Raw genomic sequence first — 16,040 nt, forward strand, 5'->3', positions numbered from 1 at the left:
CTGGTTTTCGCAGTCTACTCATACATGGCGCTCATTTCTCGTTACGAAGTATTTCAATCACATTCAGCACTATATCGATAGCTAGCTAACGTGCAAAAATGGAGACTGTACAAACACTACTTCTGACAGTCTTTTTCCTGTTCTAGACTCTAGATTAGATGCGCCCTCTCTGCGCTCAACACATCATCCCATCCATGATTTGACATCTACTGCAAAACCTTATTATGCATTGCTTGATGCCCGTCACATTTAGTACATCAGCCTTATCACGCGTATGCAGCCCAGCCTATCACAAACTATTAGTAACAAGTCATGACTGAATTGGAGGCGTAAAAGAACACGTTCGAGGACTTACCAGAAAACAGACAGGCCAGGTTTCTCTCTGAAGTCGCCTGGTTGATCAGGTCGTTCACAGTCGCAGTGACACTGAGCGTCTTCGAAAGTTTCTTGCGCACCACCTCGAGCGCTCTCTCCGCCTCGGACGGCTCGTTGACAACCTTGCGGTTCTCCACCACGGCCTTGACGTCGACGCCTGGGGCCCCCGTCTCGTTGTCACGCGATGTCGTCGTGTCCTGGAGTTTTGCCAGGCGTACCGGCGATATAGACCAAGAGTAGAGCGGGTCGTACCGCAGCACGTCCAGGATTGTCATGATGGAGTAGGTCTCCTCCCGCAGCGCATCCATGGTGAACTCGCAGCATCGCCGAAACACGCCCTCGGTCTTGGTGATTCCCATGCCGTCTACAATATCACGTGTCAAGCGGAATGGGACGAGCTCCGGCACTGGAAGGATGCGGCCCATCTCGAATGCTATGCCCAAGTCGATGTGTACCACCTCTCCAGTCCGGCTGTCCAACAGGATGTTGTGGCCATGTCGGTCACCCAATCCCAACACGTGGCCCAGCATTGAGATGGCGGCCGTCGTGCGCGTGTATGCCAGTCTTCTCACAAACCATTCGTCCGGGTCCGGGAAGTGTTCCATGAAGAAATACCGCATTACCGGCGGGAAGCGCTCGGTTGCTTTGCGATATGCCCGAATACGCTCCTCAACCGGCTTACCTTGAGCATTCGAGATCTCCTTACGACACTGACTACCCCTCCAGAGCTTGGGGTAATATCGCTCGTGCGCAGGTATGAGATAGTCATGCAACGGAATAGTGTTAGGTACAAACTCAATTAGCCCAGTAGATGTCGTAAGTGGGACGACCTTGTAGGTTCGGATGCCCAGGTTTCGTTGCCGAGTAGTCCGGTGAAGTTTGAGCACCGATGACACAGCTGCGAATACCTGCTCCATGATGGCGTCCTGCCGGAGATCGTCATTGCCGCCTTTCACAAGCTGTTTGTATCTGACTCCATCACTACCCACTGCTGTCAAGATCTTGGGAGCACTCAGCCCGGACGCTATGCTCATCTCTGGTTCCAGCTTGGCGATGACCGGTACTGTGGAATAGTCGCAGTCGGCCCGTAGTTCCATCTGCATAGTTGGCGGTGGGATGCGATACTTGAATAAGGAATCTTGAAGAGGCTTAGCTTGTGCGTGATTGTGGATAGCGACCTTTTGCCCCTGCTTGTAGCCCTTTTCTGGACCTCGATCAATAGCCAGAGCGTAGTACTTGGCGTTGGTATAGTTGACAGCCTGCCAAATGCTATAGACCTTTTTGTGCTTTCCAAGGTGCTCTGAGATCCTGACCATCGCCTTGCTGCGAAGGACTGCGATTTCGTCATCCTTGTTGATCTTTGACTTCATCCCTGACCATATTTGGTACATGCCGTGGTAGGGGTGCTCGCAGCATATCCGGAAGACAAGATTTTGCAGCAGCTTGTGAAAGCTTGTCTCTGCTTCCTGTAGTCGCGAGGTGAGCTGGTTGATCAATGGAGCAAATTTACGACTGGGAACCTTGTGTAGATGGGTTTGCACTGCTTGAGTGGTGGCTTGCTCTTCGGATCGTTCTAGCCAGAGTGCCGTGAACCGCAACGCATCATCATGGTGCTCATCCGACGCCGACAGTGCTAGCAAGTAGTTCTCCAGACTCAGCTGTAAAAACTGACTGCGTGTCTGTTCGATACGTCGTAGCTCTTGTCGGTCTAGATCTAGCCAAGTCCTGGCCTTGTTTAACATCCCGGTATACCTCTGCTTGAGCATCTGGTCCTTAGTTTTGGACACAATAGCACTCAGTTGGGTGACCTCATCGCTTTTCCCCTTCTCAAGCCCTTTAAGGCGGTTGAGGTCAGCCAGGCTGTCCGGGTTCTGCAGCTGTTCATCGCAGAAAACGGCAAATTGGTGGTAGACCTTTCCAGCCGCTTTTCCTTCATTGTTGCCTCGAAGCTCCTTCAAAGCTGGCTGCAGGTATTTCCTTTGGATTTCCTCTGAGCTTTCAAGCTTGGCTACCGATACCTGGTGCCCAATACTGGCCAACAGGTCGGCACGATTGACGTCAATTGTCTGCTTTTTGAGGGCACATTCCCCTTCAATGCTCTGTAGCATGCGGATGGATGGAATCATCTCGCCGTAATCCCAGAACGAGTTTGCAACCTCCACCTTGATTGCCGCATCAACATTGAGACCCATAGCCTCGCACGGTTGAATGAGGTTGTTGAGCGAAGTGGAGATGTTTAGTGACTCTTGTGTGGCGTCGTGATATCTAAAGATTCCGGCTGATAGTAGCAGCGCCTGAACTTCCAATGTCCTTGTCATGGCAGCCGTGAGCTTCTGGGATTTTTGGAAGTGGCTATGCTGGCTGAGCAAGCCCAGAGTTGATTCCCTGCATGACAGAATCTGACGAACATCGTCGTATCTGGAAAATCGATATGTTAGAAGTCAATCCTAAGAAAAAAAAGGAAAAAAAAACATCTGGCTGGTCATTTACGTACCTTCCACTCATCATCCACTCCGACCTCCCCTCGAATCTGCGACAGAGCCCGTCCACACTGCCCTGGATTGTGAGTGACTCGTCGATCTCTGTTAGGGCAGCCAGAGCACCAAGGTGCTGCCTCAAGTGGAAGGCTTTCAGGCTGCTACCCGTTAGGTAGCGAATGGTGCTTGATAGACCTTGATGAACAGCCTGTTGGGCAGAGATTAGATCAGTCGCCTGATGTATGCTCTGATATGCCTTGTACATAGTGACTGCACGATGGTCTTGGTTCGGAGGTACGGGCAGATTCCAAATCGCTAGGCGCCGAGCAGTCTCGAAAGTACTGCCAATACTGGATGATTGGCCATCCAGGCCTTGTTGGGTCTGCAGTAGTGAGTGAGCCAGCCCCGAGAGGCCAAGTTCTCCCAGAGTTCGTACCATAGATTGCCCATCCTTGGTTGCAGAACTGTCTCTGCGCCTGACATGATCGTCGAGCTGGGCGCCACGAAATGCCAGGCTCTTCATACCATCCTTCTCATACTCAAGTCTGGAAAGCACGTTATCTAGATTTGAGATTTGGGGGAGCCCATAGTACGCGTCTGGGTCATCGATATTCTCAAAGATCTCCAGGAGAATCTCAGTTGAATCAGTAGTATCCAAGTCCCTCGCAGCAGACGATCTCCGAGAAGTCTTCTGGCTGGCCTCTGAAAAGGCAATCTCAGCAAAAACAAGTGCGACTTTGTACATCCCACATCTTGTAGATGCCGTCGATAATGCAGCAAGATCTATTTCCAGCCACGTAGAGCGATCTGCAATGGAGGTTTCACTCGGGAGTGGTTGTGTTCTTAGGAAAAGCACCGTGTTGATAAGAAGCTTGATATTCTCTCTCGCCACAGGGGTGTCCATGACAAGCCACTCTTTGAGGCTGTCGGATAGCTTGCGTCGGACTGTCTGCTGCGTATCCAACTGCAGAAAGAGAACAAGATGAACGATGAAAGGAAAAACTCGATCTGCGAAAGATTTCGACTTGAGCAGAAGGGGAGGTAATTGGGCCAAGATTGTATAGCTGGGGACCGATTTGGCGAGAAACACAGCCATCGACTGCGACCAGTCGAGAGCGTCAATGCGACCACGGCTAAAAAGCTCGGCGTCCTTCATTTGGGAAACCTCAACGTAGTCAGAAGGAGGGATGCTATAAGGAGCCCAATCCGAAGAAGCGTGAACAGCTTCAGACAGACTATGCTGGCAGGCCATGGACAAGGAGTTATCCTGGGCAGCAGTTGTTTCCGTGACGATCTTACGCAAGGCAGCCTCAGCTAAGCCAGCCGTTGCACAATCGCGGTCTGTTATCAATGCTTCGATGGCTTCTAGGATTCCCTCTTCTGAGCCCAAGTCCCGGCCCGCCAACCTAGCATAATCAGCTAAACGAGACTCTCGTAAGAGCTTCTCTTGGACCTCCCCTGATGCCGCAAAGGATTTGCCAACCACACGACCTGCCCAGGTGAGATAGTTGGCATGAAGGGATTGAGCTTTGCAACTCTCCCAGACCATTGTGCTATGCTTAATTGCACCGTCGTCCGTGTCGATGACATCCTTGGGACCCGGAGGAGGTGGCTTGAAATCCCCGCAGAGCATTGCAAGGGCCAGGTCTCTCGAGGATTGGTTCAGTAGGCGGTGTCGGTTAGCACCATCCTTGAGGATTTCGAGTAGAAGGCTGGACTCGTGGGTTTCCTTTTCTGCGTTTCCCGATGTGCCTATTTGCGCAGCTGCCTGTGTGATTTTTCTGAAAGCCTGACGCTGAGACTCGTTCCTGAAGCCGCTGGATTCGTATGAAGTGAGATAATCTGTGAACCACTTGTGAAAAGTCTGAGCATTGCTCTTGGTTGCCTTGAATTGGCTTTCCTGAGTGGTACTTGACTGACTGGACTCGAGGAACAACCGTAGGGATGCAAGTGTGGAGAGTGCATAGCCAGCAAGGAAGGCCGGCACCCGAGCGAGGTGGTTTGCCCCGGATAAGATCAGATAGCGAGTGATTCCAAGCGCATCATCGGCGCATTCGGGGTCTCCAATGTAGGGGCGTATGGAGTGAAGAATCATCTCGAGAGGATATAACGAGACAGCATGGTCTCCAGCCAGACAGACTAAGATTCGCACCTTGCGGATAACTGCGCATGCATGCAGAGGACCCATGGCTGCTTGAATAGTGTTTAGAAGCTTGCGGCAGACCGAAACAACCAGCGCCGGACTCCACAGACTTTGCAACTCGTGCTGCGTTCTCCCACAGATATGTTCGAGTTCTTGTGTGAGATGCCTGGCTCTAAACAATGGCTGTTGATTCGGGGGTAAAATAACTTCGGAATGCCCGAATCCCTTGATCTTTGCGCTGATGTCGGCTGCATATTTGAGGCTGGGATTTTTAGCAAAACACTTGGCCTCGATTGGATCCTCTTGGTCGATAATGTCAAAGAGAATCCCGATGATGTCCACAAACTCGAGATTAACGTGTTGATAGAACGACTCCTTGCCCATGATTCGCTTAACGATGCTCTCGCTCGTGACATGCTTGTCCCTACTGGCATTTTTCTGGCCACAGATGTCATGTGCCACGCTATATGCAATCGCTCTGGCGAAGTTTTCCTGTATCAGTTTAGCGGTGGTGGTCCTCAACGTTTGTGCCAGATTCTCTGCTTGGTCTTCCTGGCCTCGCATCATCATGAGGGATATAGCTTCGGATTTGGCTTGTTTCAGGAGCTCCTCGAGGCTGGAAAACCCAAAAATTCCGTACGGTATGGTCTCAAGAGCGGATGATTCCAGCCATGTGTAGAGTAGCTGTGGCGTGAAGAGCCGGAAAAGCTCCTTTGGGCTCTCGAGGTCTAGATACTCTGCAACCGAGGACAGACATCTCTGCGCGTGATAGACGGAGGTTAAAATATGACCCGAGGTCTCGAAGATGGTGTAGATTCCTCGACGCAAAGTAGTTGGCCATTGTCGTGCAATCTCGGCAAGAAGATAGAGACGAAATGCGATGCCTTCCCTGTGGTCTGAGTCTGTAGGAAGACAATCCAGGATATCAAGAAAAAGCTCATCGTGAACCTTGAAAACATAAAGTTCAAATATCTTAGGAAGTTTCGAACCAATGTTGAATTTTAACCAAAGAGCGCCCTCCTTGATTAACGAAAAGAGGGAAGAGCGGCAAGACTTGTAGTTAAGACTTGTACCGTAGTCTGGCTTCTTTTCGAGCAGAGTGAGCAAAAGATCTGCCAGGCGCGCCTGGGCCCTCTGAGAAAGATTGTTACCAGGTGAGCCCTTGTCAACCAAGAACAAGTAGAGGTCTCCTATTGGGCCTGAAAGCTCTTGGTCATCGCTCCACACTGGAATCAGCAGCTCGATCATATCAATGCAAACCACCAGTACCACCTCGCATGCGGCATTATCCTCGCCTATGACTGAGCCTACGGTCTCAATTATGCGTGAGGCGTCCGCGGTCCTGACGGTAAAGTCAGACCTAAGGCATTCCTTAAGAAGGCGAGTGCTGTACAGAAACTCTTCTTCAGAGAGTTGAACAAGAGTGCCCACAAAGTCGGTAGGTAGGATTCCAATGTGTTCCTCATCGTCCAGAAAAAAAGATAGCAAGCGAAGCCTCATCTTGATATCCCAGTGGAATCCCTCGTGACTGTATTCAAGTCCAAGTTCACTTCGTGGAAATGACACAGCCTTCGAAATCAAGCTTGTTTGGCTCTGCTGTGACTCAAATTCATCATCTAGATCCATAAGATCTACACCGGAACTAGATTTTGGCTGGGACGACTTTTCATCCAGCATACTTGCCAGCTTTACAAAGAAAGCAAGAAGTGGTTGGTTTTCTTGCCGGAATCGAATGATATCTTGGCTGCAAAAACGCGGCAGGAGACCCGTGATTGACTGAAAACACATGTCCGAGAAATCCTGAGTGTCATCCGCAGTCATGATCAAATCGAGTAGGATCTCAACAAGGGTTTGTGTTGACGTCTCAACTTCTTGAGAAAGTGATATTTTCATCTGATTCAACTCAGGGATTATCACCAAGGATGAGAGGGCGCATTGAAGTACGCTCCTTAGTCTATCGGTAGAGACCTTTGCTTTGCTTTGTGCCCAACTTTCAGACATCGTGACGGAGTCACTGAGCTTAGGGTGAAGAAGCTCTGCAATCAACTTCCTTGCCGCGTTTGCATCGGCAGCATCGGTGACATGCCTGGCTTCTTCAGAGTCTGAAGTGTAGGCCTGTGATTTTGGGCTCTCGCTCCTGTCACAAGTACTGGTACTCTCACTGAGTAGAAGGTACCTCATCAAATCATGATCGTTTCTCTGCTGAGACCAATATTGATATACCGGACCACCGGGAACGGGAATGAGGGGTTTCTCTGGCACATTTTGGCTGCCACAACAAGCTCTGAGCAAGTTTGCAAGATCGATAACACTTGTGAACGTTGAGTTTGACATGGCGTACGCACCATCACCTTGAATCAACTACCGTTAGCTTGATGTTCTTTGGGGAGTAACATAGGGGATACGTGAGTACGTACTAGGATTCCACTTGGAGAAGACCCAACGGATAACGTGGTTGCAAGTGATTTGACCCGCCCCTGGCAGCATGGTATTTCGGAGGTGAAGCAAGTGCAGCATCAAGATCAACGAAGAGTCCGCTACAACAGCCGGACCACTGATGTCTGCAGCCGTGACCATTGTAGTAATACTATCTGCCGTCTCATGAAGGGCAAGGATATCTGACTTGAGTATCGAATAGAGGAGGAAGCTCGCTGCTCGGCTCGTTCCTTGATGACTGACGGAACGCACAGCTACCTGCCATGCCTGCGACCACAAGGCAGAGATATCTGTGGCTTTTGCCTGAGGATGTAGAGAATAACTGGAGACAGGTCAGCGAGGCCCAGGGTACAGAATATAGATCGGCGTCGACTTTACATACCTAGCACACGCTATCATGGCCCACGAAGCAATAGTAGATTGTTTGTGACTCAACAGTCTCACGATATCGTTCATGTCCGAGAAATAATTTTCCTGGGATGGCCTCTCATTCTTAAATGTGAACGAGAGCAGTTGGAGCGCGACAAGCTTTAGACCATCATCTGGGGAGTTCAGCTTTTGGTGAATCCTGTCCTGGCCGCATTCAACCCGTCGACGCTTTCGTGGCTGATCTTGATCCGGGTCTGCCGGAGGACACCGCTGTTGCCTGACCTTCCTTGAGTACAGCAACTCCAGCTGTGCCATAGCCTCAAGAATGGCCCATTTGCGCTCAGAAGACATATCAAAAGGACGCAGGCCAAAGATCTCAGTCTTGAAATAGTCTACTTTGAGAGAAGAGAAGTCGAGATCTGTCAACTGAAGATGCAGACGATCATCGCGCCTAGAGTACTCGAGCCACAGCGCGTCCATAAGCTCAAGGATCTCATCTAGCAAGGGTCCATCATCAGCAGCCCGCAATATTGCATCCATGTGCGGCAAAAGGATAAATACTGCACGGAGTATTTCATCCCTAACAGAGTTCAGAAGTTTGTCATTCTTGGATGAATGAGGTTGCCACCAATGGGAGAGCAAGGGCAGCAACTCGCGGGTGACACTAGCTGCCATGGATAGATCATCTGCTTGGATTTGAGCTACTATGCCGACGAGCGCACCAAGTGTGGCCTGGTGCATGTTGCTCACATTGAGGCCCCGAAGCTGCAGAATCTGTACTAGTCTCCTCGTGATCTGTTTATATCGTAGCGCCAAGGGAGCATTCGTCGCCGAGACAAGCTGGTGGAGGCATAGTACCATGTCTTCAAGCAGCCTGAGGTTTTTCTGACTGCCATGTCGTTGACTGAAAAAAGAATTGGACCTGTTGGTTGAGGAAGTGCCTGTCACTGTTCCAGGGACGGGAGACCCCCGAGATAGGACCACAAACTCTCTATCGCCATTGTCGAGCAGCCGAGACAAAGACTCAGTGAGAAAATCCACACATGCAAGCCAGCTGTCTGCATCGTTTCGACAAAGGTGTTCAACAGTGGCCGGATTTCCCAGCAAGGCAACAAGTGCCTTGATGTAATCTTGTTGCAACGGTGGTACGAAATCCTGGTCGGGCCCAGGCAATGACTCAGTGATATGGTCAACTACAGCTCGTGCTGCCTTTACCTTTATTTTCGCAGTGCGTTGAGTAATAATCATGCGCAGTGCTTCAGCACAGAGACCCAATTTGTTCTCTGCCTGGGCTCTTGTTGTCTTGGTGCCACCATAGTATGTTGATTTTTCTGCTACAGCGCAGTGAAACAGAGCTTCCAATAACTGATGGATGCTCTTGTCCTTGAGAGGCTTTCTATATGTATATCAGAAATTGCATCTTAAGCTCTGCTGAGGATGGCCGGCTGGGAGATTTGCTTACATTCGTTCCGCGCGGGAAGCAAACTCAATTAACTCTGCGATGTGTCAATTGACATGCACAAAAGATGGGATGACAAGAAGGGAGGGGATAAATATTAACAAAATACAAGCTCGATGGAGGAATCTACGAGCATACCTTTCAATGCATTGCTACGCTCCGTAGTCCTGCCGCTTATTATGCTCACTAAGAATTCAATATTGCAATTTTAGTTTTAATGAATCACAGCCTGGCGACGACGAGGGAGAGCATTGCATACCGCGAAGATCGTCTAAGGACGCGATCGGACCGGCTGCCTTCCTCGGAGGCATGATGATTCAAGTCTTGTGAAAGTCAAAGACTGGAATATGCAAACACCACAGGTGTGATGGGACACCGCTTCTGGTGCAAGTGACTACCGAATTCAACTGGCGTCTAATTAATTAAGGGATGTGTATGTCGTTGAATGAATGACCTGACTGGATCAGACGGGTAAGAAAGTGATGTGTAACTCGGCACGTAGTTGCGTGAGGTGCCCAAGGTTCTTCCTTCAGGTACTTCCTCAGTAGGTACCGAGAGAAGATAAGGCTTCAGTTGAAGACGAATTGCACGCGATGTGACTACAAGGACGGCTTAGTCCCTCGATGACGCTAGGATATAAAATCAAACGGGGTTCATCTCCAACTATCGTACAAAAAAAGTGAGACGAGATTCGGAGCCTTGCTTGCTCTGCAGATACCCCTGTTTCCCACTACCAAACAGAATGAACAGGCAGGGCGGCTACATTAGGCGTGCTTTCCCCAAAAAGCTTTGCTGTTGCTCAGGCGGCTTGCTATGGCTCCAAGCTTTACAGTAGGCCAGAAAGCCCGAGATACTTGAGGCGGGTACCTAAGTGGGGACAAGTGAAGCTTTTGATTTGCCGACACAATAAAAAACCCCACCCAAGCTACCTTGCCCATTCAACCCAAACCCAAATCTGAAGAAAGTCTTGTCGCGTCTGGACGGCGCGCGTTTTTGCAGAAGCTCTCCGCACGACGACGTTTGTTGGACGATCCCCCCCAGAGCTTTCCAGAGCGCGCGCAAACCGGAGGCCAGGACTCAGCTCATATGCACTGGGCTCTCGTCTGCGCATTTCAAACTCGCACGACAATGCGCCATTACTAAAAGCCCGCCCACCATGTCCGAAGCCTATCTTTTAGAGACACTGCAGTCCTTCTATGGCGATCTAATCGCAATAGGCGAGGGGCGCCTCAATGGCCCGTCTCTGGAGGGAGACGAGCTGACGGCTCTCCTCGAAAACTTCAAGAACTTTCTTGAGGAGCCACCAAAGCGAGACGCTAGCCGAAAACAACTTGAGTCCGGTCCGTCGCGCATCACCCAAGGAAGACGACGAAGAGCACATCGACGGCCAGCTGCTGACATTTTCTGGTGCCATTCTTAGGCAAGATTAGCGTGGGAGACGTAGAATACTCGATCAACAAGGAGTTCCAGGAATATAGCATACAACTCGCAGACGAGGTAAACCTGGATGAGGTCGAGGCGGCCAAGCTGCTCCTCGAGGCACAAGATAGCCAGATCCTCCTGGGAAGGTCGCTAGTCGAGTGCGCGCTCATTCGGTTCCACCAACGACGAAAATACCTCCTAGATTGTATACGACTATGTATCGAGCTTGCGAATGACGACGAGAACGAATCGATCAAGGCGGTCTTCGAAGAAATTGTTGCACGATATGTTTTTGACCTGCCATTGCCAGGTGCTCCGGCCGCGGCGGTTCCGAAGGAAAAGAAAGTAGTGCCACGGTGTATGGCAGCAATGGCCAAGATCAAAGACTGGCTCGAAAAACTGGCCAACAAGATCATGCTGGCAAGAATGCACAGCGGCACGGCTCCTCCTGAGATCGAGACCATCGAGTTTTGCCGCTTGAGTCTAGTGCAGCAACACGAGAACTTGGCCGTCATCCTATGCGCTGCGGTTGAGCAACGTCATGCAGAACGCACAAACTTTGAAGAGTTCATCCAACTGCTGAAGAAGGCCGATAAATACGACCACCTCTTAGGTGAGTGAACCTGAACCTGGGAGTCACCAGGGGCGAACTGAGGTGATGCTAACGATAACAGTGCATCTTTTCCCCGTCATTGGAGCCTATATTCGTCTGTATGGATCGACTGAGGGCTGGGGGGATCTGGTTATTGCCAGGTCTTTGAACCAAAAAATTGTCAACGACGAGACGTCTTGGTCCTTGCCGTTTCTGTATGCCGCTGTTAAGGTCTGGTGGATTGCAGAGTACAGCGGCTTCTACGTCGAGGGTCCTGTTTCGGATCCCAGCATTGACATTGACAAAGAGGATAAGGAGAGAAATAAGCAGTTCACCGACGCTCTCAAGGAGGGAGCATTCGACTTCATGTTGTCACTTGCAGGGGATGTTGCTGCCCCTGAATGGCAAGACCCCTCTCGTATTGGAATCAGGCAATGGCTCCAGCGAAAGTCACCACAACTGATGACTGATTCAACGCCATTCTCCGACTACTTCCACACGTGCTTGATGAACCAGCTTGAAGATTTTGTGGATGCTTTTATATCAAATCTTCCCGATGTTCTTCGGAAACTTAGGACCGAGGAGGACGAACAACGGCAGCTTAGCCAGCACCATGAACAAGACTTGGATCTGGAAAGATTCCTGGTCATCATCTCTTACGTCTTTGAAAGACGGCCCGACGCAGCTGACGTGTTCTGGTCGGACTCTGAAAGCAACTTGGCAGGTTTCATGCAGTGGGCATCCAGGAGAGCATCCACGCCGCTCGTGTGTGCTTTCTGCGAGATGCTGCAGTCCATCACTGAGAATGAACAGTACGCACTTGCTGCTCACCAGTTCTTGTTGGAGGACAGCAATGCCGGAGGGAAAATGAGAAGATCACAGTCCTTGACATGGGCTCAGATTTTCAAAGAGTTGCACTACTTCACCAAGAAAATTCGTGGTGAAATCTCTAGCCCACAGCAAATTCACGAATACCGAACGCAAAAGCCAGGCGAGGACCTAGCAGAAACGGAACCGGAGTCGGCTATGCTGCTGGAGTGCTATCTCCGATTGATCGCCCGACTTGGAAGTCAGAGCACAGCGGCAAGGGAGTTCCTACTCAGGAACCAAGACTTCCCCTTGGTAGATGTGATTCTGCAGCTGAACAGCTGCCACATACCTCCTAGGCTGCGTGCCTGTGGCTTCTATGCCATTGCGGCACTAGTCAGGCGCAAAGAACAAGACGACAGCAATACCATGTGGCTTTGCATAGACGCCTTTGTTAGTGGCGGCTTTCAAGCCGCGAGCAACTCCCGTGGATTGATTAAGGGACAAAGCCACAGCTCAGCCGGCGTTGTTGATAGGGTATTGGACGAGCTGAGCAACGGTTTCGAGGAACCAAGTGCTTTTATCAACCTGATCAACGCTTTAGTCGCGCCAGCAGATCAAGCAAGTCTCCTGCGAGATGCCCTTCCTTTCCCCGAGAACCTTGGGTCTAGCTTACGAATGCCGGGGATTGAGCCATACGTTGACTTTGTTGTGGGACATGTCTTCAGCCTCAAGTCAAAAGAGCTCCAGGATGTTTCGCAGCTGAGAGTTCTGCGAGTGAGCTGTTTGGAGTTTATCTTGCTGTGCCTAAACACGTTCAACGAAGATCTTATCATTCTTGGTAATCAGACCAATGTCTCTGTGGACTTGATCATTGCCACATCAGACCTGGCCACATATGTCCGCCTTCACCCATTCGCTCGGGTGATGGAATGGATGTTCAACGGCCAGGTTGTAGATGCCATATTTGAAACGATACACCAACAGTCCAGCGATATCGGAAGCGTTTCGCCCGATTCGCCCTTGATATTGGGCATTATACGAGCTGTTGAGGTGGTGTCGAAAGTTTTGGAGCTTCAGGACACATATGTTGATCTTGTGCGGCAAGTCATAAAACAGCACACAGGACAACGCCATAGACATGTGCCTCACGCTTCCTACGCCTCCTTCGAAGAAGGGTTTGCTCATCACCTCGAGGTCGTCGCAGATCTCGGCCGATATTGCGGCCTCGGTCACCCAGAGCTGACCATGGTCTGCTTAAAGCTTCTGGCACGGATTTCCACTTCATCGAAACTGATATCGGCGTGGAACACCGAGCCAGGTAGACAGTCCCACCGCAACAAGGCGGTAGTGGCTCTAGAAAAAGATGGGGAAGCGGATTCTATTTCCGGATCCCTCATTGCCGAGCTTATCGTGCCCCTTGACCTGGCTCGAGAGGCTGACTCTCCAAACTACCTAATCAAGACTTACATTCTAGACTTCCTCTACGCATGTTTACGAGCATCTCCAGACCAACCAACTATCGCCCATCTTCTACTCGGCTTCAAGTGCGGCGTGAGCCATTTGAAAGTCGAGCCCAGAGGCCAGTTCGAGGAAAGGACGTCGCTATTTCACAATCTTCTCAGGGTATTGCTGGAGACTCCTTTTGGAGACGAGGAGCTAGGAATGAGGACATGGCTTGTGGCATTAAAGCGCAAAGTTATGGGGATACTGCAGATTCTTTGGAGTTCTCCTCTGTCCTCGGCCATTGTCTTGGAAGAACTCCGGAGCAACGACGTTCTATTCCATATTCTGCTCCGCGAGGAGTCAATACAGCCTGATCTGATGTGGGATGGAGTGAGCATGGAGGAACGCGGATTCCTACTCTCTGACGCAGCCGTGGGTTTTTCGGAGTTCCTGGCTACGAGGCAACTTACCTTCGATTATCTGGCCATCGAGTTATGCAGCGTCACCCAGAGGCGCCTCCCCAGCTTGAAACGCCGTATCTATGACGCCCTTAACGGACAGGTCACTACTGCCAATTCGGACAGCCCTCAATCCATACCCACCATCTTCGATTTGTACGATTTTATGCCTGCGGACGGGCAATGGGAGATCCCTCTACCTGAGTTCACCCATTTCAAAGGCGAAGAATTCAGTATGTGCCTGGAAGGAGCACATGACTCTGTGCTCATGTACAACATGGAGCGGGTAAAACAGGTGATTGCATTGAAGAGGAGGCAGGATGCTCAAAATGGTCAGATAGCTACGGCTGCCGACCTCGCTTCCGTGGACCGGGAGCAGGTTATTCTTGAGGAATACTTGGTCTACCACAACCGCCAAGCAGCAGTCAGTTCTGAGCGACGGAAAGTGCTCAAAGCCTGGGTTAATCTGCTCATGGTGATGTTCGAGGCGAGCGATCACCAGGGCTCAGCGAAGGTTGCTTTCCTTTTACAAGCATTGCAGACGATATTACCAACTCTTGAGTCTTTCGGATCCGAACGTCCGGGTGAGGCATTTGAGCTGGCGAAACTGGCAAAAGTTCTCCTCTTCAAGCTCGACATAGCCGCTCCAGACGCAGAGGACAAGGACGCACATACCGTGGGCAACCTCATCAGCGAGAAGCTCTTCCAGTTGTTTGAGGTTTGCCTGTACGCCATAGGTAGGCGAACGGGCAGTGCGGAACTTCGATCCACGTACTATGCCATCTGCTACCGGTATCTGATAGGTATCATTGACGATGGAAGAGATTTCGTGCCTGGCCGCAGGAAAGCGATCAAGGCTGTTCAGGTCTACGGCGAGCGCCTGTTGACCATCGTCTGCGACGATGCATTTGGCGGCGATGCAACGTGCCAAACTTCTGCGTTGATCTTGCTAGGCGCTTTGACGAACCTGGGTCGACGAGAGGACGACGGTCAAGTGGTGGAGGCTCTCAATCGCCTGAACTTTATTGGCGTCCTCGTTGACTCTTTGAAGACAATCCTCGATGATGTGACTGCGGCCCGTAAAGGTATGTCACCCAACAAATTACCCCCACCCCTACAAGCAATTATGCTGACTGAATACTTGGGGAAACAGCAGGAAACTCGGACCAGCAAGAATCTTACTCGCACGCAAAATTGGCGCTTCTCCTTCAGCTCTGCCAAACCCGCGATGGAGCAAAGTATGTGCTGCAGGCTAACCTCCTGCGCGCAATTGAGGTCTCTGGGCTTTTTGCGGCAGACCCAGAGCTCCAGATTGGTGAGTCTCTCTACCCCCATATCCTCTTTTTTGTCCCACCTTTGGCAGGAAATGCTGACCCGTCCAAACTAAACTCCAGATCGGAGCGACACTAAAGCCTTGGCGGACCATTATGACCTCCTAATAAGGGTGATGCGTGTCATCGGTGCGGCAATACTGAGTCGCGGCGCGCACAACGTCCCGCAAGGTCGCCGGTTCCTGACCGAGCACCGCATGCTTGTAATGCACGTCCTCAAGCGATCCGCTGGCATCGCAGCCGTCGACCAGAAGCTGGAGGCGCTAGTTGTTGGACTCGCGGATTCCTTCATGGTGCTGATTACTGCCACAGAGTTTTTGGAGGTAAGTCAAAAAGAGAGAAAAGAAAAAAAAAAAAAAAAACTCGCTGTTAAGTTTCAGATGCTAACGCCTGTTTCTAGTTTGAGGATACTCAAGGGCGGGGTCCGCAACAGCAAAAGAAGACTGGCCCAGTCCTGTTTCATTGAGCATGAGGCAGTCAGATGCCCGATGATAACGACTGGAGTAGAGGCAGCGTTGACATTTTGCGTAAAGCCGCGGTGGAAGAGGAATGTGTCCTTGGCGGACCGTTGGAGTTGTCAGGGATTTGTATACACAGATAAAATAGACAATTAGCGTGCATGATAATGGGATCAGGTGTACTCAAAAATTTCATCCAGGTTTACAAGCTCGAGTCCAGCGGGAATAACGTATTAGTCCCTCACTCAAATCATGCGTTGCGTACCG

The 16,040-nt window shown here is 50.7% G+C and overlaps 2 protein-coding genes across 2 annotated transcripts; one reads left to right on the forward strand and one right to left on the reverse strand.

The window, feature by feature from the left end:
* Window positions 1–37: 37 nt before the first annotated feature.
* On the reverse strand, window positions 38–9,980 carry MGG_14764 (uncharacterized protein). The gene is made up of 8 exons (XM_003713891.1): window positions 9,519–9,980; window positions 9,398–9,445; window positions 9,263–9,296; window positions 7,814–9,196; window positions 7,413–7,753; window positions 2,870–7,346; window positions 356–2,793; window positions 38–286 (listed from the first exon to the last, which is right to left on the reverse strand). The coding sequence occupies exons 1-8, from the start codon at window positions 9,568–9,570 to the stop codon at window positions 267–269; spliced, it is 8,793 nt and encodes a 2,930-aa protein (XP_003713939.1). The 5' UTR covers window positions 9,571–9,980; the 3' UTR covers window positions 38–266.
* A 229-nt stretch (window positions 9,981–10,209) lies between these two features.
* Window positions 10,210–15,982, forward strand: MGG_08911 (uncharacterized protein). The gene is made up of 6 exons (XM_003713892.1): window positions 10,210–10,599; window positions 10,680–11,294; window positions 11,356–15,069; window positions 15,138–15,299; window positions 15,379–15,638; window positions 15,716–15,982. The coding sequence occupies exons 1-6, from the start codon at window positions 10,416–10,418 to the stop codon at window positions 15,779–15,781; spliced, it is 5,001 nt and encodes a 1,666-aa protein (XP_003713940.1). The 5' UTR covers window positions 10,210–10,415; the 3' UTR covers window positions 15,782–15,982.
* The last annotated feature ends 58 nt before the right edge of the window (window positions 15,983–16,040 follow it).

This window comes from Pyricularia oryzae, chromosome 2, assembly GCF_000002495.2.
Source record: "Pyricularia oryzae 70-15 chromosome 2, whole genome shotgun sequence".
Lineage (NCBI taxonomy): Eukaryota > Fungi > Ascomycota > Sordariomycetes > Magnaporthales > Pyriculariaceae > Pyricularia > Pyricularia oryzae.